Below are 23,308 nucleotides of genomic sequence, written 5' to 3' on the forward strand. Positions count from 1 at the left end.
CATAAGTACACATGACAAGAAAAAACCCCACATGTTTGATGTCATGCTCAATAAAAAAGCCCAGCTACATGATAGGAACCTTATGATATGACATCAGCGGGATTTTAACCACACACTAGCTTAAAACTTGACAGATTATAGATGGTGATTACAGAGGTTCTGATTTTTCTCTTTCATGATGAAATGTACCACTGATATAGAAGTGCATTAGAAGTATATATGCATAAATACGTCTTGTACATTTGCCACTGTCCAAGTGAGCACAGCCCAGTCTTATAAGACTGATAAGTTTTTTTCAACTATATTTACTTTCCTTTGTGTGTTTTTTTTTTATTTTCTTTTGCATTATTAAGGCAAATAATTCCCATAGTGTTTCGAAACAGACTGAAATTTTTTTTCTCTTGCAAAGATTGAAATCTTTTTTACTCTACGCCGAGAAATTGATTTAAAAGCCAAACTCTTGTTTTTATGAAGAAATAGGGCACCTCCTAGTGGTGAGATTAGAGAAACGCACCTGTAGCCTGGAGTGTCGAGCACAAAAGTCATATTAAAACCAACAGCCACAAAACCACATGCTGAGGGTGAATCGGACGGACTAGACGTGCAATAACCGAACAATCGGGATTTTTCTCACTACTAAACTGTGCTGTTTCAGTCTTTCCTCTCTCTAGAGGTTTTAGAATTGGACTCGGTCCTTTATCTATGACTAAAAAAAACATTTATTTTGGAAAACATAATGTACAAGGTCTATAATTTCAAGGCAGAACTGGAAGAGGAGATGTAGCATCAGTTACCTCTCATCATCCCACTAAAACCTAATGGGATGGGGAGAAGCACAGATGTAAATACTTAATGTCCCACATCAATGGTTAATTAATAGTTTTGATGAATCAAAACACCACAAACTACAAAAAAGATTAAAGATCCACCTGAAGCAATCTTTACTAGCAGGTTTATTTTGCACAGATGTGTATGGGGTTGTATTTATGAAATCTGTCCCTCCTCGGGTTTTCATGTATCAAATGTGCACAGAAATATATTTTCCCATTTGTTAAACTGGCATTGAATTTGCTTTGAATTTGTTTTTCTGCTTAACTGACTTTATTACAGTTTCGAGAACAAGATAAAAGGATAAAATAAAGTAAAGAAAGTAAAAGAGAAGTTGACTTTGAGTTCAAGAATCATTTCGACACAAAAAAGAAGTGATGAAAATGACAGGAAACTTTGCACTTTAAAAACTGATGCTGCAGAAGTTCTTCCGCGGTTTATCTTGTTCATCAGCGCATCAGCTCTGTGGTATCACCGTCAAGTTTCAGGGAAAATATGAAGATAATAAAAGACACAGGAAGTTATTAAAATTATTGTACCGCTTGTTTATGCCTTTAAGGTGTACTGTGGCTTTCCTGACGATTCATATCATAAGCTAAACGAAGTGCTTTATGTGTTAATGCATAAAAAAAGATAACATGTTTTGAAAGGAAGGGAAACTGAAAAAGCATCAGATGCACAGACTGTGGTGTAATATGAGCAAAAGACTCATTTTCCTCTCTCTGTCAGCAGATGTGGTTTTACTTCTGTTCTTTGAGACCAGCTGTGGAAGATTGCACTGCGTAAGCGAGTTTCATTCACTGGTAAAGAAAGATGAGAATGGTGATCTTTCACAGGACGCTCTGTAATTACAGAACAAGGTCTCGCAAGTTTGAACAGAGTAAGAGACCAAATAACAACACCTTAAGGTCGCTGTGTGCTTGCAGCGTTAGAATCAAAGGGTAAAGTGTGACTTTAATAGTCGTAATAATAAAGGCCTTTATGTCAGTGTGAGTTCAGCCCGTGCTGTTCTTCACATCACAAGAAGACAGAGGACAGAGCAGTCAAAAAGACTGACTAAAAACTGATCAAGTATTCTGTTAGTTATTCAAATCATAGTTTAATAATCATGAAAAACAATCATTCAGTCTAAACCATGTAAGAGATCACCCTCTGCTTATGATTTCACATGAATGAGACATACAAGTAAAAAAAAAGGCTGTAAAACAACACATAAAGAAAGTGGATGGAAAATATGTTGACTTTCAAAATCAGAGCACAGTGGCAGATCATTAGCACTTTGAAGGTAAAACGGGAGATGTTCATTGGATCAAAAATGAACACTGTTTAAAAATACAGTACATAATGTTGTTTGGCCACTTCTGCTGTGTTGGGCCTAAGTTTCAGACCCGTGAGGCCCAGCGACGCTCTTCCTCGGCCCATTTAACAGGCACTGTCATGCTTCACCTTCTGCAGCCTCTTTTCCATCCAAGCGTGTTGAGTCTCGCGGTGTTAGATCCTCTTGTTGATTCTTTTGAAGGTTACACCCTTCTCTCCTGGAGTTACGCAAGTCTGCATACGCAAAAAAGGAAAAAAAAGAGGATTAAAGATAATCTGGTATTAAAAGAGCAAATGGATTTATCTAAGGGATTATTAATCTCATTCAAAAAGTGCAGTGAATAAGTGGCTTCTTCTCCTACCATTACTAGCTTGTCATCAACGATCTCTGCTGTGAAGAGGTACTGAGGGAACTGACATGAAATCTTGTTGCCTTCCATAGTTACAGGTGCCTTAAGAAAAATATCGTGGAGCTTTGGTTACATGAAGGTTTCATTAAAAGTTGTGAACACTGTCAGCTGCAAATCCTAAGTTTCCTCTGTGCATTTTAGTTCCTCACCTTGAATTTGGATCCTGTCATCGTCGTCAGCTCACATTCTTGACCAACAATAAATGTATTGGACCAGGTCCAGTTCGGGATGGTTTGTGTCCAGGTGAAGTTATTCCCGTCTTGCACCACTTCAGTCACCGCCTTGTGGTCTGTCTTGGCATTTTGAAGACCTGTGAACAAGCGGGTTATATCCCAGAGCAAGAAGTCCAACAAAGTGTAAACAAATGATGCCTGACATTAGTTCATTTGTGGCTTAAAAAAAAAGAAGTATCCTCATACCAACTACTTCCAGAAAATCCTCATAATTCTCTTGACTCTCAAGCTCATATTTCCCACTGAACCCCATGATGCCAAAAGAGCAGAAATAAAAAAAGGGAAGAAGTTCTTGAGTCAAGAAAGGAGTGGCCTGCTCCTGATGAACCACCTTTCTGTTCCTTTCCACTTACACGTTTCTAACAATGTGTCACCCCCCACACGTGGTATTTTTCCTAAAGACTAGTGTCACAAGCTGCAAAGTATGTCCACGCTCCTGCCTGTATCAGGTTTTTCCAGCCCTTCGCTGATGTAAAAAAAGGACATCTGCATGTTTGAACATGTGGTGTAGTAAAATAGAAGATAAACACAGTATGTCCTAATGCCAGCATCATGTCAAAGGAGGTCGTTCAGGTGAGGTTAAGCAGTTTACACCAGAAAAGAACTTCCTTCAAATGAAAGTAGAAGCTACTGTTTTGTGGATTTATTGAGAAATAATGGAAAAAAACTGTGTGTCATTCCCCCTTGCTCTCTTCCTGCTTTCCTGTCTGATCTCTATTGCTGTGCTTTGAAAAAAAGCTGTTTGGTGGCTAAAAACCAGCAAAAAAGTGAAATCCAATTCCACAGAACAAGTAGCCTAATATATATATTTTTATATCACCGTTAAGTATAAAAGGAAGATGCCAGAATATTCACACCTGAGACTGAATATGTGACATTTTTCTGAAAAAGATTTATTAAAATGAATAAAAAGAAATATGCAAGACGTTTGCACATTTCTGTTGGTGCTTGCAGTCAGGAAGGTATTTAATCTTGAAAGGAGGTGAAAATAAGGTGAAAACAAGGCTGCTGAATAAGATGTTAAAGCCCTCTCACCTGAATGTGTTAAATCTTGGACCTTTGCGAGAGCAATGGCTTCATTTCAGCTGGTAATAAAGAGTGAAACGCAGTGCTAATTTATCTCCTCCTCTGCTACCTGCAACTCTTTGTAAGCTCCACTCACCTTCCACTCTGAAGCAGAATAAACAGCTGGTCTCTCTCGAAGTGCTGAATGTACTGTGTTGTACTAAGTGGTAAAATCCATGTAAATTATTAGCATTTTTTTAAATTACAAAGTAAAATCACTTTGTTATCTTGTTATTTTTAAACAGCTTCTTATGTGGATTGTACAGATTCTTTAAATATAATGTGTTTTATGATGTGTTGGTGATCTATAGACATGCTGGTGGGTGGATATTGTTGATATTATTGAGGCACGCTAATTGCTCAATTTTTTATTTTATCCATCCAGCCAGCCAGCCAGCCAGCCAGCTTCTTCTCTTATCCAGTTCAGGCCTGCAGAGCGAGGAGCCGGAGCCTATCCCAGTTTTTGGGAAAGGTGCAGGGTATGCCAGGATGCTGTGACGTGACAATACAAACCACCACTTTACCCTTATTACAAATCAAACAGTGTAACTGTGTGTCTTTGTACCTGTAATGAATCACAGACAAAGCCTGCTTTGAATCATTGGTGGAAAGGACCAACGACTGTCAAGGAAAGTTCCAGGAAGTGTGACTTTATGAAATACATAAAGGACAAAATAAAAAGGTGGATTTTGCATCTTTTAGTAGATAAAAATTTAACTGCTGGATCATTTTTGCTGCTAATGTAATAGAGTATGAGAAGCAGATAAATTAACATAATAAATCTTTAAATATGTGTAATGATTACTTGTATGTGTTGAATTTTTTGACAAAAGTGCAGACAATCCCCTGAGTTCTGTGTTAGTTTTTGTTCTTGAGGTTTTTTTTTTTTTGCACTTTTCTGATCTTCTTCATGTTTCTGTCTCCAGTATTGGATCCTCTCTTTTATATCTTCTAAAAAATCTGATTTATCACACTCTTAATTGGTAGTTGGTGATTAACACTTTAATAACAACTGATCATGAGCTGTGTTTACGTTAACTATCTATATAATGAGGAAAACCTTTTTTTTTTTAAATCTAATAAACACCATCTGCTTCTGCTTCTATCATCAGACTGATGTTAACACCTCGGATAATACCTGAGAGAGCTCTTTGTTTGCCAGAGCAAAGTGAGAAATGAAGAGTTGGCCTTGAAGCAGAATTCAAGCAACGTTCTACTTTTATTTATTCATCACATTTCTACAAACATACAAAGAAGATGATATGGGATGATTGTGTGCACAGCAGATAAAACAGGTTATACTTTATTTCCACAATATACCATAAAGATACCAAGTGACTGCAACAGAACAGTGATCGTTTGTCTTTCCACGCTTTTTACACAACTCGGGTTCTTCGACACGTTCGCTCTTGTACAGAGCAGATGTGGAGTTGTAACTGAAAGGGAGTGAGAGGCTGTGCTGGATGGAGGTCCTTTCAGTCTTTTCTCCTAGAGTCTGAATAAACAAAAAAAACATGCATGCACAGATTTGTGTCCAGTCCCAAGAGGGCAGCAAACACTGTGTCAGAGCTGTTACTGTCTACTGAAAGAAACTCTACTTTCAATCTCAGTTACAGCAACATGGAACAACATACCTGTGATACAGCAGCATAGTCAGTACTCTTCACCTTACATTGGCAGCTTATGACAATGATAATCCACTGACTGATGAATGATCATGGGATCATGTACAGTGAAGCCTGTGAAACCCTACCTCCCTGCTCTGTTTGTTACTGTGATCCCTATAAGGAATGAACCAGTAAGTCTCATCTTAGTACGACGAATGAGTCACACTTTGTCAACAGGCACAATAAGGTCTTTGTTGACCCCTCCCTTATCTTTATTCTTCACAAAGGAGAAAGAGAAAACTCCTCCTGTAGTTTCCTCAGCGGTTCTCCCCCCTCTCAGAGCTGTCGGCTGGCAATCGATGGGGCTGCCGGGCAGCAGGTTGGGGGTGGAGGGAGTCGGGGTGGTAGCTCCCCAGATGTATAATGCTTCCCCCTCAGGGCAAGGCGGCAGACCCATACTCAGGTAACTCGGGCTCGGGCTGGCTGAGGACGGCAGAGTACGCTGGCTTCCGTTCAGACAGCCGGAGTTGTGGTCCGTTGAGTTTTTGCGTGAGTTTCCAGAGGAGCTGAAGGTGGAGGAACGGTAATTATACTCTCTCCAGCCGGGACGCTTGCGCTGGTGACACTGGCATTTCAGGATTCGGATGAAAGCCAGCTTGAACTCGCGGTTGTAGCAGGGGTAGATGATGGGGTTCAGGCAGCTGTTGAAGTAACCAAGCCAGAAGATTACTTTGAAGAGGGATTCAGGTGGCCGCAGGTGCACATTAAAGGACCCTGGGACAGCAGGGGGTAAAAAGAGAAGCTGCTCTTAGTCATGAATAGTAAGCATGGCTGATGTAGTCGCCTACACATTCTACACATTCACCAATACAACAAGTGAAAGATCCTTTTTTTGATCCAGGGAGGAGACACAAACTGGGATCTGACAGAATCTGCCAAATCAAACATTTGGAGCTATTGTGAATAAGAGAGCAGCGGCTCTGTGCAGAAATCCTAATTTCTTCTGTTCTTTGGCTAGTTCACATAAAACTAACACTAATCCTTCTATTTTCTTTCTCTTATCTAGTCAGTAATGTAATGCGGTGTGGTGGAGGGGTTGGAGTCCAGAGGCCCCATTATAGCTAGCTAGCTTCTTGGCTAACACATAGACAACCATTCACATTCACACCTAAGGCCAATTTAGAATGGCCAGTTTAAATAACCTAACGATAACTCAGGTGATACCGTGTGATTAGGAGCTAAAATGGGTGCCTACCACTTTAAGGATGTTAAATCAATCACAGCAGCGGTTTAGTGACTTGAGGGGCGTGGCCTAAGTAGACGGCAGTGTCATGGTTTTCTGACCTGTACACAAGTAAGTTCTTATTTTTGATTATATCTAAATGGAATTCATTATTACCTCTTTAGTTTGTAAAAGATAAATAAACCGTCAAGTGAAATCGATTTTTCTATATAAGAACATGTGTCAGCCATAAACTCTTTTATTACCCTACACATATTCTAACGTCTCAGTTTTCACTATTTTCCCTGAGCTTTTTAACTTGTTTGTATGCAAGGCCGTCAATTAAATCTCAGAAAACCAGCCTGCACAGTACAAATGAAGCCAATTAGCTGAGTTCCTAAATTTTAGACTCCAATTAAGTAACGCTTATCCTAATAATAAAATAATGTTAAAAATAATGTTGTTAACTAGACTTCGATTGTTACTGTAAAAACAAACTATCAAAAATCTCTGATATAATTCAGATTTGAAAACTTGGGTCTTTAAATGACTGATTTATTTTCAGAGATATGCGTGTTCACCTTGTGACACCCTTCTGCAACTCCTTCGTAGTGGCAGTGCAAGAGTCTCTGGGTGTTGCCAAGGCTTAATTGCCAATTGTCTACACTTCCAGAGGTGTGGGTAAAGGCATGGCTGAGGATAGGTTGGGGGAGATGACACTTCTTCTCTTCAATGGCTCTCTGGGATTTTTTTTTTTTAAGTTGACGTCCCATCCATCCTCTTCCATTTATCCTTCTCAGGGTTCTGTTGAGGTTATTGAATGATTTATAATAAAAACAATGCTTCTGCAAACTCTGGTGTCAATCTCCACTTTATGAACAAGTCTCTATTGTAGATGAGACATTAGGTCTCAATGGGACTACCTATATAAAAAAGGTTAAATAAAAATAATAAATAAAAACGTTGTGGCTTTTGAGCCGGATCGAAACAGCTTTTTTAATTTAAAGATTGATCTGATGGCTAGAGTAATTCAACAGTTAACATACTAAAAGTGTTGTTTACTCAAAGACCTTACTCATTTTAGGTAGTATCATGTGTTCTCACTGTTTCACCAGCAGAGATTCAGGGTTCATGACAAGCTAAGCTATTCGCCTTCTGACTCAACCTCCACACTCGAAACACAGTCGTGAAAGTTGACCTTTTCACCTGAAGCATCCGAAGTTGAGATTCCAACGACCTTGTACATGTCGGAAAAAATGTGTATTAAGTTGTGCTAAAGAAATGTTTTCACCAAATGACTCATGAATAAGCATGCAGTCCTGAGCTACATTTATACTGAGCGATGATATGCTCATTTTTGCTAAATTTGAGGATTGAATCTCTCCTGTGAAAGTCAGCAGAGGTTATTTATATATTCTGTAAGGGAATATGAAAGTGTACTATGGCACCTCAGAGTCATCTGGAGGCTGAATAAATGTAACTGACAGAAAGTGATCAACATGGATCAATTACAGCCATTTAATTAGGTCGTTTTAAGATCATTTTATACTCATTACACATTACTGAGACTTCCTGGTTTAGTTATCCTTTATTGATGTTGCATCATATCCAACAGGTGGCAGCACTGATTAAGATAAACAGGGTTTTTTTTACTCTTAGACCGTTTGCAGTCTTCAGATGAGGATGTGAAGACAGTTAGTTCCATATGTTATTCATCATTACAGAAAACCTTGTATTTAGGAAGGCCTTCACAAGCAGATAATGTGTTTCCTTAAAAAGAAAAAACCCAAAACAAAGTAAAACAATACACTTGATCAAGAAAGCAGAAAAGGTGAGCTGACCCTGAATTCCCTTTTAGATAAATGCGCTGTGGGAGAGACGAGCTGGTCTGAAAAGGGGGGGAAAAAGTTGAAGTGAAATGACAGTTTGTCCTGTCAGAGGTTATGGAGGTTACACTAGCAACACAAGTGTCTCCTTTCTGCACGGTGCCTAGTGGCCTTGTCTGTGTTTACACAGGTAACATGGCTGAAGCTGTGCAGACGTGATCGTTGGTCAGACTCGACACGAAAAACGAAATGATATCATTCTGAAAGAGTATGAGGCAAGTTTGCCATGTATGATAATGAGCAAATCTGGGCTGGGTTAAATTGCATTAATCTACCCCCTGTTGTGCTTTTTGTCCTACTGTGGCTGAGCTTAAATACAGGAAGGATATCTTACAAGCTAATGAGGTGAGAGGGGAAGCCTGAAGACTAAAATAGGGGATTAATAAGCACAGCACAGCGTGATTAGTGTGAAACAGACACATTGTGCGTTTGCACGCGTGTTTGTGTGTAGGCTGATGTGAGTAAAACAACGTTTCTTTACACCAGCCTACATTCCTAAATTGATATCACATTCCTGGATAGGCTGAGGATGCACCACGATCTCAGGCTTTCAAGTGTGAAATTACCTCTGACAACCAGAGACACCTCAGCTTACTTCTTCATGAAAATCAGATCAACAGCTTTAACGATTACTCTAAGCTGTACAAGGTGCATTATACACAACACAGCCAAAGGGTGAACTGACGCAGGTACCCGGGTCAAAAGCACACTTTGATTTTGATGTCGCAATAACAGGAGAGCATGGAACCAGACGTGTTCTTTCCAAAACACACGCACGCACACGTACACGCTGCTGTGGACAATTTGTAATGTTGATGAAAGTGATTATTTGACAATATGAGGAAATGTCGCTTTCAGCTTTCATCCTAATGAGTGGCTCCAAGTACTAGAAGCTGTCTCTCTCTCTGTGTGTGTGTGTGGTAGCTAGACTGTGAGATGAGACTGCTGTCTGAATGAGTCTTGGCCCCATAAACTCCAGATGAATCGGTGTCTTCTTGGTGGCTGGTATTTTCACATGCTATTTTCCCCTCTGCTCGGCCACTTAAATGTGATTACATAACTGTGTGAGCTATGAGCGTGATTGGGATACAGAGGAGGGGATTTGGTGAATTAAAATATGGTCATTCCTTCGTTTCTCTCCATGTCTGTCTCTCTCCATTCATCTCCATTTGTCAGTGTGTTTCTCTGTGTAGTAGCTGGCTGCAAATCAAAAGGATTTGACTGCCTGCATCACATCTCTGCTTATTCTTTTCTCACCCATAACCTTTTGAAACTGATCAACCCTGATTATTAAATATTTTGCGTGCTTACGTTCTGTAACGTCTCGGTTTGGGCGACAGTTGTATAAATCTACACCACGTGCATCTGGATTGGACACCGAGAGCAGCATCCACACAGGCAAAACCGATACGAAGCACCGTCTCCATCCTCGGAAACCCCCTTTAACAACATCCCGATCATCCCACAGAGAGTATAAGTTGGGACCCTGCCATCATGTTCCCGTGTCTCCTTTCAACACAAACGTGGGATAAAAGTGTAGGAAGCGCTGGCTGACAGCAGACCTTCCAGTGTCCAGACATGGTTCATGTTTGTGTGTTTAAGTTCTGTGTGAACGTGGTCCATTTTTGTCCTCTTTCAAGTGTTTATGTTTAAAAGCTATAGTATAAACGGCAGAGGAGGCGATGGGCTCAGCCCTGGGACAATAGTATACAGATAAATGCGGGCGGGTTGCGGCCTCACCCTTTCTGTTAATAGAAATGTTTGCACCTCCTTCCTGAGGACAGGCACACGCATATTTCACTCTGAAACACAGGAACATCTTAACAAAACATGGCATCCTGTTATTCTAACTAATTGAAGTAGTGATGCCTATTCTGTGCCATGTACACACACACACAATCTCCTCTCACACATCCTGTTTCATAACACAGCAGTAAATATGATTAATATGTCTTGATCTGAGAGGAAAAAAGCATTATTGCCCTCTCGCTTTGCTTTCAATGAAAACCGTAGCGTGAAGCTATTTTTGGAAAATTGAGCTGACATCCCAGAGACCCCTCGTCTTCACCCCGATACCCCGTGGCACCTCCTGCTCTGCTCTGCCACCTCCTTTCTTTTTCATTGCTTTGATACTTAGCTCTCTAATTATTTTTCCTTCTCAAAAAAGCATTTGAGTTAACCCTGGAGCGCACAGGCGGGCCAGCTCAGCGGCCTTAAAAGCCAAAGAAGCTGTCTGAGAATCCCACAGAATTAACTGTTTCTGCTCAAAAAATGAGGAAACAACACCTCAGGTGTTGGATTCTCTCACATTTAGACACGCTGCTTGCACCACTTGTTCGATGCGAGGCCTTCACAGGACATTAGTGCCTATGCTGGCTGTGACAGAGCTGTGGGAAAATATGTGCAATGAAACACTAAAAACTTTTCTTTGGATGAGCGCAGAGATGAGGACAAGTGTGAGGATAACAGTCGATCTGGTTCTAAAATATATTTATTTGTGTGTATATTTATTTAAAGTTAAACATTTTTTCCCCTTTAATAGCAATATGAAGAAACCTTTTCTTCATTTATATCTATGCAGGCCTGAAAAGTCAATTAACTGATTAGTCACTGGAGCAAAAATTAATTAGTAACCTCGCTGATAACTCAGAATTACTTTCAGTTATTTAGCAAGCAATTCAATATGAGCTGCACTCGTTTTACTCATGTGGGCAAATTGACTTTTGTTGTTCAGTAAATCTTGTAGATTTTGTAGATTTTAATTGTTTATGAACAAGATAAACGCATGAAAATGTCTAATTAAGCTGAAAAAACTATGAAATTCATCTCATCACAGACATGAAATAAATAAATATTTGTAAACAATCATAAAATCTGCTTCCGTGCACAGTGGCCTTGGAACACTTTAATTTGCATGTGAACCCATGTTGCTATAGCTTTTGCTGCAGAGTTGCCTTAAGCTATTATCTTGCATGTGTTATATGAGACCTGCTTAAAGGACATATGAGATTTGAAAGGTCAGTGTCAGTGTAAATAAATAGTTATCAACAGTAAAAGTACATCATGGAGTGTACTGGCTGCCCTACTGCACCTCTCACCCTATGACAGCTGGGATAGGCTCCAGCCCCCAGTGCAAACCTGGACTGGATGGATGGATGGATATAATCTAACTTAGATATTTGGATGAAAATGAGTCTTTAGGGAAAAATAAAACACCATGAAACAAAATTAAAAGACTGGAAATCGGCTTCAGTCTGGGTCAGTTTGTCAGATGAGTCAACACAACAAGCATCAGGAGGCACTGGTGCACATGATTAATGGAAGTGGGACGTTTACATGACTGTAAAGTTGCCTTTACAAATTGTTGTGTTTGCACTGTAGTGCCTACTCTGAACTTCTTCAATCTTGTTCCCGAAAAATCAAAATCAGAATCAAATAAACTTTGGAAACTTGCTGAAGCCAACCTGAAGTGAACGCAAGCTTTACATTTTTAAAAGAGAAACAGCCAGACTAATAGGCTGATACATTCTAAGTTTAGGTATGACGCTTTTACCGACAAATATGCAAATGCTGAAAGTTCACAGCAAGTGTGTGTTAGATTTTGGACCGCTTTTCGTCCAAAGTAGCTGGTTTGGAGTACACTAACTTAAAAAAAATTTGACGTCGTGTTTATAATCCTGAGGTTTTTGCTCCAAGTTAAAGGCGTAAAAGGAAAAAGGACACTTTAAAACCTGAAAAGGAATGACTCAAACTGTGGGAACCGTTGCTGCCTGCTTGCCATTTATGTACAATGACAAAAAAATAAACTCCACAGTAATAACAGACGTTGCGTAAGATAGGTGAGACCTGTAGCTAAGGGACAGTTCACATATTTCTTCACAGGTTAAAACTTGATGGATCTGAGGTTGCAGTGGCTCCTTTTGGCCAGCCTCACTTTGATCTCTGAAAGCTTTTAATTGTTTAAAAAGCTGCAGTGATGGATGAGGCAGAAGCATCTGCAGCCACGCTGACACAATCGCTCAAGACACAAACGAGCATAACTTGCAATGCATTCACATAAACACGGATAAATATTTCATCACCCATCCACTGCACACCAGCGCACACACACACACACGCGCGCACACATCACCAACCACATGAGTTACAATACGAATCAGTGGCAGTGTGCAGAGGAAGGAGCAGGATAATAACAAGTGTGAAACAGGAAATCCCACTCTGTGGGTGGAGGCTCAGATCAACACAGGGATAGTGCCGCTGTCCTATCAGACTTAAGACGTGAGTCACACCAGAGAGCAGAGAGCAGGACAAACTTTAACTTCAAAACAACATCTCCCACAAATCTGCATCTGAAAATAGAGGTGCCTCAGGGCCCCGGTTCAGCTCCCTGGGTTGAGCAGGCGACCCAGGCTAACGCAGAGGTTTGAATCTGCCCCGAGGCCTTTTACTGCTTTTTTCCCCCCTGCTTTCCTGCCTTCTCTAGACTGTCCCAACACAATAAAAGCTAAACAAAATAAAGGCTAAAATAAAATATGTTAAAAAGAAAGGGAGCTCGGTGCCCAGCTTTGACATGACTATATAGTAGCACCATTCTCTGCCAGAGTACTCTCTCTGTGGATGCTTTTATGAATCTCTTAAGCCACTTAAAGTGGGCAGTAAATAAAGCTGCATGGTGCTTTGTCGCAATGTATCAGTATTCTACACCAGAGACTGTAAAGAGAAACTTGGGGGCTGGTTTTTGGCAGTGTCTAAAGAGGGTCCTTCTGAAGTCCACCCCTGAATGTAGGCGTAGAAGCCTCTCAGAACTGCAAATTCAGAACTTTGTAAAATCACATTTGGTGTGTACATTCGGTATCTCATCCAGGATGCCTTGGGGCAAAATAATCCCTGCCATGTAGCACTGCATAGTGATCTTGCCTCAGGTACTGCGTGTGTGTGTGTGTGTGTGTGTGTGTGTGTGTGTGTGTGTGTGTGTGTGTGTGTGTGTGAGAGGACGTGATGAGCTGCAGCTTGAAGCCAGGTGCATAAACACACTCCCTTATATCGACGCTAAATGAACACATGCAGACACATGGCTGTACACAAACATATACATATAGCCCACGGTGCCCCCGCGGGGTTAATCCCCACACATTCAGACCATCCGGCCCATTCTTGAATACAGTGCTTGTTTTTCAGTGAGGCCGTTTCCCCCTCCCCTCCCAAATGCCACTGCTAAACAAAGACTTGATGTTTTCTCAGCCTGCAATACATTGCTTCATTTCCACTGCAGTTTTTTAAACATTCATGCCAGAGTGCTGTTGAATGCTCGCCAGTGCCAGTGGCATCATAAGGGAGCCTCAGCAGGCTCCACAGGCTTCTGAAATGACTGACCAGAGCAGAGAGAGGCCACCTACCACTCACAGTGTATTTAGTGCAACAACAAATCAAATCAGACACTGAATTACGCTGAAAATATTTGGATGAGCTCTCAGTGAATTCCACTTCCTTGAAATGTTTGGGCGTTTCCAATGGGGCCCTGATTTCAGAGAAAATGGTGAACTTTTAACTTTGCAACATAAACAGAGGCTTAGGCCAGATCAATGATATAGATTCATTCATTCTGCGTCACATATTGCTACAAGATAAGGGGTTTTACTTCAGCAGTAATGGCTAAACCCGTAGAGCCCACCGAGACGTTTAATGACAGCAGAGCAACCCAGGAGATTCTGTGTGCGGCAGATATGATTTGCAATGCCTGCAGCAGCGTTTAACAGCAACAGTTTAGCTTCCCAGAGACATTTATGTGACTGAGATGTATTTTCTGCAGGCTGTTTTCGACCAATTAAATATCTGTTTTTAAACTGGCTTCCAGGGGGAACAAAGGTTGTCGATGTCTTTTTGCAAATTGCTTCATGTAAAAAAAAAAAAAAAAGTATAGTCGTGGGGCGTACAAAAGACCCCCACCGAGTGACGTACGGAACCTACCTATGGGTAAGGCGAGAAAGAAGGGCAGCCAGCAAAGGGTAAACATGCCGACCACAACTCCCAAAGTTTTAGCTGCTTTCTTCTCCCGGGAGAATTTCAGCAGTTTTACCGTGAGCGAACTTCTAGCCTGGTTCGCGCGACCCTTCCCCGTGCCAGAACTGCCGGGATCCTCGTGCACCTGAGATCCCTTGTGGATCCTGAGGGTCAACTCGCTGGAGTTCATCCTCTCCCGCATCACACCTGCCTCCAGGTTCTTAGTGGTCCTTTTGGCGACTATGTACACACGGCAGTACATGGCCAGTATAACGACGAGAGGGATGTAGAAGGAGCCGAGGGAGGAGAAGAGCGCGTAAAACGGCTCCTCGGTGATGGGACATATCGTGTCGTCCGGCGACGGTGGCTGCTTCCACCCGAGCAGAGGGCCGATGGAGATGACCACCGACAGCGCCCAGACCCCAAGCATGGCCAGCAGAGCCCGCTTCTCCGTCACGATACCCGGGTACTGCAGCGGGTGGCTCACTCCAATGTAGCGGTCAATAGATATTACGCACAGGCTCATGATGGACGCGGTGCAGCACAGCACATCCACCGCCGCCCAAATGTCACAGAAGATCCTGCCGAACACCCAGTAGTCCAGGATCTCCAGTGTGGCTGACACAGGCAGCACCGTGGTGCCCAGCAGCAGGTCCGCGATAGCCAGGTTGATGATGAAGTAATTGGTCGGGGTCCGCAGGTGCCTGTTGCACACCACAGCGAGGATTACAAGGATGTTGCCCGCAATGGCAAACACGATGAAAGCCCCGAGTACCAAGCCGAGCGGGATGGCTCGGGTGAGGTCCATCTCGCTGCGCACCGTATGGTTACCCCCAGAGCTGTTAGTGAAATTGAACTGGGAAGACGCCCCGTCGAGTTTCGAGGAACCATTTTTCCACAAGTCTGTGACATTGTCAATGCTCAGACTCATTTTGACTCACAAAGTCCTCCATAGCAGGCTCCAGACCACTTGTAGCTTTAAAGAAAGGGCTTTAACACAAACTGCCAAAACGGTCTATGTGCGCATGGCTCACTGCGCTTCTTCGAATTCGCTTCCAAACGTTTTATCAGAGAAAAGCGATCATTGTGCAGCCGCACGTTCCCCATGCAGTCCGTCTCCCCCCACTCTCCTGAGAGGTTAGTGGAGAAGTGAGGGGGGCAGCAGTCATCTCCTGCCTCCTCTCCTCCGCACACAGCGTTGCCATATATTGACCAAACATACCTAAATACGCGCTTATGAAGTGCGCGTGACGCACTGCACGAAGAGCAGTGATTGCGCAGAATACGCACATAGTGTCGTTGCTTCATTTTCTTTCTTTCTTTCTTTCTTTCTTTCTTTCTTTCTTTCTTTCTTTCTTTCTTTCTTTCTTTCTTTCTTTCTTTGCAGGACGCAGTGAGGAATCGCGCTTTTTGGGTGAAGCACTTCATTTGTGTCCGATTTATTTTTCCCCACGGTGGGAGGGTGCTTAACTGGGCATTTACAAGTTCCACAACCACATAACTTTGTGAGAGTAAACCTCGTTGGTGCAGTTTTTTTTAAAGGTACTTCTAGCTTGCTTGGCGGTACGCTGGTAAAAAAGTGTTTTGTTGACAGAGAAAATAATGACATAATTTTAAGCCAAGGTGTCCTGACTGTAAGAGATGCTCAGTTTCAGTGCGGTAAATATTCAGGATGTTCCAGCAGTCAGCTTAGATGGTTAAGCCTTCAACTTCAAACCGATTAAGTTCAAACGTAGATTACACATCACATACAATCCTCTCTCATATGACAGCTATCTCTCGTGAATTATATTCCTATTTTGGTAAAATGCAAGAGTTCCTCAGAGTAATCTCATCTTGGGTATACCGTATAAGTTAGGAAGAAGTGGCAGGCTTAGTGGACTGGCACATGCGCATTCCAGAGACAGGTTCCTCTCTTAGAAGCACTTTATAAAAAGGCCAACCACTATGGGTCTAATTTCCACAAAAGTAAATTTTTTTTTCATGTTTATTGAATTACAAAGAATATATATGTACCTACAAATAATTACCAGTACATAAACTAGAATATAAAAGCAAAAATTAAAGGTTTACAGGAAAGAAGAAAAACAAAACAAAACAACCCAGCAGAACTTTAAAATAATGTCCCACTATTAATAATCAGCAAGGTGTCAAAAAGTGATTAATTTATAATTTATATGGCATTACTCCTCCTTAGTATACCATTTATAAATAAAAATATATGTTCACGATTATAACTACAGCACTGACTGTAGTCATAAATAATAATAAATACAGATCTAAACATATCTGTATTTATAAATGATATATTAAGATGGAGTAAATATAAATGATGAATTACACACTCAGTATTAGCTTTCCAAATCTTAATAGTGTGACATTATAAAGTGCTACCAATAATTCTGCTGTAATTTTAGTAGTTAGTTACTTCCATGTATTTATAACATAAAATCAAACAATATTTCCCCCAATGTATTCTGTAAATACTTATTCACAACATAAAGAAAGGAAATATTGTTTGTTTTTATGTTAAAATGCATCAGATTTACACCCTATTTAAAATTTCTTTCCTGGAAGAAAATAACTGAGGTTACTCATTACTTAAACACTGTCAGATTAATTACTTCTTCTTTCCTGCAAAATCTTGAATATTTACTCCCTTATCCAAGTGTGTGTATTTGTAGGTAACTATAATTACATTTTTAATGTCAGATAAAATGTAATAACATTCCTTTCAGTTTTAGGGAAATCGTACCTTTAATCATGGGCATTATTATAAAGTGCTGCTGAGCTGTTTAACTATTTATGCTACACAGGCAGCTGACCAACACACAAAGGTGTCCTCTGATAAACCTGAAGTTGCATGCTTTACGATTTGGTGCTCTGCAAAGTTGGCTTTTATTCACAGACCAGATTGTTTGAAAGAATTTGTCATGTTTAATATTTTCGGGAAACAACACACACATGACCTGCAGCAACGACCTGAGTGGTCTCCTTTGGACAAACTAATTAATACAGGTTAGACCAAAAGTATGTGACTAATTTAATATAAATTATGTCAAAAGTGCTGAAAATGAATTCTCCATTGTGATGTCATCGTGTCAAACATTTTCATAAAGATAGTCATGAAATATGCAGGACTCATGAAGTAAAATGTGTTTCTTTTTCTTCTTTTCTACTGATATACCAAATAAAACTCGCATAATTTCTGAACTGAGCATTAAGAGGTTCTTCATGACTAATATGTGAAGTGACTGCTTCCACCTCCTGCATATTCACAAGGCTTAATAGCATCCATCTCTTTAGAGTAGAAAAAATGCAAAATAATCCGAGAGTGAAAAGAAAAGTAAAAGCATTTAATGGTTTTGGATACGACGATTTCACGGCCAAAATTGTTTCTCTGAAAAACAACCCAAGTGGAATTTATTTTCCCGCTAAAAGGAGAGAAATAACTTGCTCTCCAGACTGGTTTATCTCGACATTTTAAACAAATAAGGAAGTGAAACACGTAGACCTGCATTCGTTGATCTCGTCCTGCAGGTTTCTCCATGTTTTTCAGGGCACAGTCACTACTTGTTTATGTTCCTCTCAGTGCACTTACACCAAATATGTGCCAAGAAGATTATTTATCATTGAAATCTAAACCAATTCACAGCATCAGTGAACACAGAGCGCTTTCATTCCTGTCAAGTCCTAAAGATTATAAGTTTATGAGCTTAATTTTTTATTAAGTGTAAGAACGATCAGTTATCCTGATAGAGCTCATAACAGAAGCTAGTGTTCAGTCCCCCCGCTATGTGACCAAGGCTTTAAACAGCTTTGGTCTTATCAATGTTTGAAAGTTAGAAGGTCAAAACATTTAAGTCGCCCAACACAAATAAATAAATGAAAAGAGTTCATGGAAGCACTTTTTCAGCTAAATCAGGGCTCAGAAACACTCCCAACTAAAAACCAAGAGGCTTCTTTACCACGTGGAGCAACATTCCTTCAGAGGAGGATTAGGAATTAGCCTCTCAATCCTTCAGCAGGCACCAGAGTACTTAAGTATTTTGTGCATCTTCCTTAAAAGAGGAATCACCTGGAATTATCTCAAATAGTATCTATGACTGGATTTTACTGCATTTCACTGACCATTTCACTTGATTGAATACACTGAGCCTGCAGATAACATAAAAGCTGCTCAGCGTGCTGCCAAGTGCCCCGGGTGAGCAAAACCTTTAGTATCATTTGCTGAAAATTCGACTTCAGCAGGAGCATCCTCCTTTCGCTTTATGTGCTTCTGTGGTGAGATTTGCCTCAATTTCAAGAGGATCACTTTTTCTTCTTGGCAGGAAAAACAATATAAATCTGGAAGACAAGGAGCAATTTGCCTTCTTTTGTACAGACACAGGCTTCTAGTTTTGCACAGCATTCTGTCATTATTTTAATCTATTTAACATGAATCAAATGAGATTAAGAAAGTAGACAGTAGATAAAAACATACCCACATTTATTTTCCACATTTATTTTGTTCTGAAACGTCAAAGATTTATGTAGTGTTTGCACAATCCTGTTTCTCTAAGTTATATTTTAAGGACTGATTGTGAAACAAGAATGCGAGAAGGAGGCTTTGCTTGAAACTGACATCTCTGTGGAGAGCTGCGTCCCTCTTTGACCTTGTGCTGCTCCTCTTCAAAAACCTGACCTCTAAGTGACGTGGTGGCGGAAAAGCTGTGGACGCTCACACCATATGTCCAGTATTATGCAGTCCAATAAAAGAGAACAACCCAAACACACGGTGCTGGTTTAGGATCAGCACAGCGTGACCGGTGAAAATAGACAAACAGACACACGCATACAGTTTTTACTTATGTAAGAAAGTTTCTTATTTCACAGGATTCTCTCCTTATGCTTGCTGTGGATGTTTTTCATACCATCGATAGGCACGCAAATGCCAGCTGGTAGTGAAGCCCCCACATACACTTAATCTATAGCTGCCCACCTGGTTGAGTGGGCTTCTGTAGTTTAGTCACGTAGCCTCTCCCAGACCATATATGGGTGATGTTGTGTAATACTCAGAGACATTGAAAATACTTTTTTTGTTGTTGTATAACTGGGCTTTCAGATTAGTAGCATGATTTTTTGGAATGACCATAAATAGACTCGAGGAGCCGAGATTCAGAGACAGAAAATGCGATCTGCTCTTCCAGGATTGTCACTCTTTTCTTCGAGCATCCATCTCATACAGAGATGTTTTTTTCTTTTCTTGGTCATCAAAGTAATGAATAGCCAAGAACACAGGCTCCTGCTCTATTGTAAAATAAATCAGGCTTGGATATTCAGCGGATGCTAGCTTTAGAATAATGTTATTAAAAAGTATCAATTAGTGGGAAAAAAGCAGTGAGTGACAGCTCACTGGGTGAAAATGCCTTGTTGATGTCAGATTAGAGGGGACTGGCCAGACTCCTTTGAATTGATAGGAAGGCAACATTATTTTTGCAGCCAAGGTGTGCAGAAGAGCATCTCTGAGTGCACAACATTCTGAATCTTGAAACAATACAGCAGCAGGAGACCACACCAGTGAACAGCTAAGAACATCAAACTGAGGATTACACTTTGGGAAAGTTTGGGAAAATGGCCTCATGGTAGGTCAGAATTTTTCTTTTCTCCCTGTTTCCTTTCCTTATGAACGACCTCCTGACAGCCACTCTTCCACTGAAAACCATTTCTGATGAGGCTTCAGTGAACAGTAGATGGATTAATCGAGGCGCCACATGCATCTCTCAGGTCCTGTGTCAGGTCTTTGCTATATTTTTTCCTATTTCTTAAGGGCATGACTTTCAGATATTGTACATCTACTGTAGATTGTTTTTTAGGCCTGCCAATTCTCCTTTTGTCCTCCACTTTGTTCAGTTTCCTAAAAGTTTAAAGACACACTAATGGCTCTTTTGGAATAACCTTGTTGGTGCTAAAAATCAAATTTTATGCCTGTCAGACTGTGTTATCTTCTTCACACATTCAGCTAAAGAACAAATTATATGCTGTTGCAACAGGCTGCTAGTAACAAAGTGCCTTAAGATACAATTTACAAGAAATCACAACCATTTCTTCATAATTTAGGAACAGTTGGGGATGTTTTATAGTGATGTCTAACATATTGTATATCGGACTATAGAGCGAGCATGAAAGAAGCAAAATGAGAAAAACAGAAAGCAAACTGAACAAAACATAGCCATTAGTGTTATCGCACTCACTCAGTAAGCATCACGTCAGTGGCTTCCTCCTTAACTGACTGAAGCCAGAATCATCCATCAGGCCGCAGCGGTGGCTCGGGGAACAATCCTCCACCTGGATAACTGCATGTGGTTAAAGTGGTGCTTTCTCTGTAGGTACAAGCTTTGTGGAAACAAATGACAATCTGAAAGCAAGGCTGGATTTAGGCTTTGTTATCATTAGTTTCAGGTAGAAAAGACCAAACATAACTATAGGAGTGAAAATGCTGCTTTTAATTAAACCAGAAACCCTCACAGCTTCACTAGTAAATGATTTTTACATCAATAATGCAGCAAAGGGCTGCTTGCTGTGGTGAACCACTCCTGAGGTACCCTGAGGTCTGTCAGCCATTTCAGATGGTATTGGCATATTAATTTGCTTCTATCAGTTGTTTTTATCCTCATTGCCAATCCACTGCTTCCATTGCCAACGAGTTGGCAGTTATCACGTCATTCAGTGTTTTTTGTTTCACCCTGCTGAATGGAGGTTATGTGCTCAGTTATATCAGGTTAAAATAGCAACAAAATTCTGCATTTAAGGCTGGAGGATTGGCAGATTTAAAGTCTTTTGGACTTAAAATAATGACACTATGATTTGTTTTCAAGTGCTGGCTGATAAGGATTAGGAAAAAGTAATTCCCAGTCAGTGGAACCATACAGTTTTCATAGGGACAGCCAGGCTGAGACCATCTCCTTACTTTATTTTTCACTGTAGGAAAAATATTTTTGGTCATGCAGATAGAAGTGCACTTTGAACTTCCTATCTATAACAGGCTTTAAAAAAGACTTTCAACTGATTAAAAAAACATCAAATTTCTCCCTTTCATTGTTGCTAGAGTTCATAATAACTGGATGCCAATTTATAGGCTGGTCGTGTGGAGAAATAATTCCTCCTTTTTGAGATGGTTGTTACTGGCTTAACTCCAGCAGCATAAGCCGTTGTGTGGTCCCCTAATGAGCTGTGTGCGGTAGCCAAAATTTAGGCACTGCTGGCCACCACTAGCTTTGAGATCACACTGTGCAAACCACACGTTACCACACATCTCTGGCTACCCTACCATGATGATTACCACTAGAAATTATGCCCTTCTTCTCACATGACCACTAGTCACCATAATCTTTATAATCAGTGTTGGATTACAACAATATACTGACCCTGATAGAAGGTAGTGAGGATGACTTTTGATACAAAACGATCATTCGCTGGGTTGAAATTGTCAGAATGGTGCTTCTGTGGTGCTTTCAAGTGTCTCCCAGTGTCCGATTATCAAATAAAGCTTTCCATATGTATCATACTTTGAACAATAAAAGTTTCTTAAAACAACTTCTCTAAAGGGAGGTCCCATCTGGGTTTGTTCAGAGGAGCAGACGATTCACACCTCAGCTCATACACGTGACAGCCATAAGCGTCTGGTAGCACATTTCCCATGAACCACAGCACAGAAGCTAAACCCACGCTGGCTTTAATGTTTTCATTTCCCTGGCAACAGACATCTGGGGCAACTGATTAATGTTTCCAATTCAAGATAACATGAAATATTTGGGCAAAATACCCATATGTCTGTCCTGGTCTCCTACGATTGTCACTGTAAATGGGAAACAGAGTTAAAATGCCCTTTGAGACTTTGTTATGGATAAATGAAAGCGGGGAAGGAAAAAAATGTATCAGCTGAAGCTACTCAGAAAGTTATCAATTCAGCCTTATTTTCTTGTGTCTGACATACTCCACTGGATATCTATACAAAAAAGTCCAGACATGGACCAAATCTTTTCACCTAAAATGAAAAAAAAAAGAATAGTAGCTATTTCCTTTCCCAATAAGTCAAACTGCTGATTTTAGAAGTTTGGCAATGTTTCATGAATGCCTTTCTGCCCAAACTGCTTTCTGCTGCAAATTGAAATACCTGCAGAGACGGTGGATATTAAGAACGCAGCCGTGACAAGCCGCAATATAATTTAATATGCTTTACAATGTGTGCACTGCACATTGCCTACCCAGCTCCCTTACCGTGTCCTGCTGGAATTTATGTCTGAACAGCAACCAGACATCTTCCCTGCATTTTTGCACTCCTTCTCCAGTTTCTGGGTTGCATCAGTTGCATTGCAGTAGCGTTTAAAGGAGAACAGTAATGGCGTGAATAATGTTGTATTTGGTTTGAAGTAGCGGGATTTATAGTATTCTTGTCAGTAAAAGTTTTTCATTGTAATAATGAGGTGCTTTCGGTGGAATGGTGGAAAAACCGTGAAACCATATGCACTTCAGAGTCAGGTGGTTTTAACATTAGACAGAGAAGTATCCAACACATACTTCACCATTTGTCATGCTTTTCTTTTTTGTTCTCATTATTTTATTTTCATAATTATTGCAACACCGAACTTGAATCTATCTAAGTGTGCTGCTGTGGTTGGTTCTAATATTGCTGGCTGCTGTGCGGTGTCATTACCTGTTGGTTACACTGTAACATGAACTTCCTCTGCTAACGAAATCG

At 40.6% G+C, this 23,308-nt stretch overlaps 2 protein-coding genes across 2 annotated transcripts; both read right to left on the minus strand.

Annotated features, from left to right (window-relative positions):
* Positions 1-1,762: 1,762 nt before the first annotated feature.
* On the minus strand, positions 1,763-3,134 carry LOC101485489 (gastrotropin). Its single transcript, XM_004540916.3, has 4 exons — positions 2,975-3,134; positions 2,705-2,865; positions 2,508-2,597; positions 1,763-2,379 (listed from the first exon to the last, which is right to left on the minus strand). Exons 1-4 carry the CDS (start codon positions 3,039-3,041, stop codon positions 2,320-2,322), a joined length of 378 nt encoding a protein of 125 aa, XP_004540973.1. The 5' UTR covers positions 3,042-3,134; the 3' UTR covers positions 1,763-2,319.
* A 1,925-nt stretch (positions 3,135-5,059) lies between these two features.
* Positions 5,060-15,906, minus strand: LOC101485219 (alpha-1A adrenergic receptor). The gene is made up of 2 exons (XM_004540915.5): positions 14,536-15,906; positions 5,060-6,234 (listed from the first exon to the last, which is right to left on the minus strand). Exons 1-2 carry the CDS (start codon positions 15,497-15,499, stop codon positions 5,681-5,683), a joined length of 1,518 nt encoding a protein of 505 aa, XP_004540972.1. The 5' UTR covers positions 15,500-15,906; the 3' UTR covers positions 5,060-5,680.
* Positions 15,907-23,308: the final 7,402 nt, after the last annotated feature.

The sequence above is a fragment of the Maylandia zebra genome, linkage group LG2, assembly GCF_041146795.1.
Source record: "Maylandia zebra isolate NMK-2024a linkage group LG2, Mzebra_GT3a, whole genome shotgun sequence".
Taxonomy (NCBI): domain Eukaryota; kingdom Metazoa; phylum Chordata; class Actinopteri; order Cichliformes; family Cichlidae; genus Maylandia; species Maylandia zebra.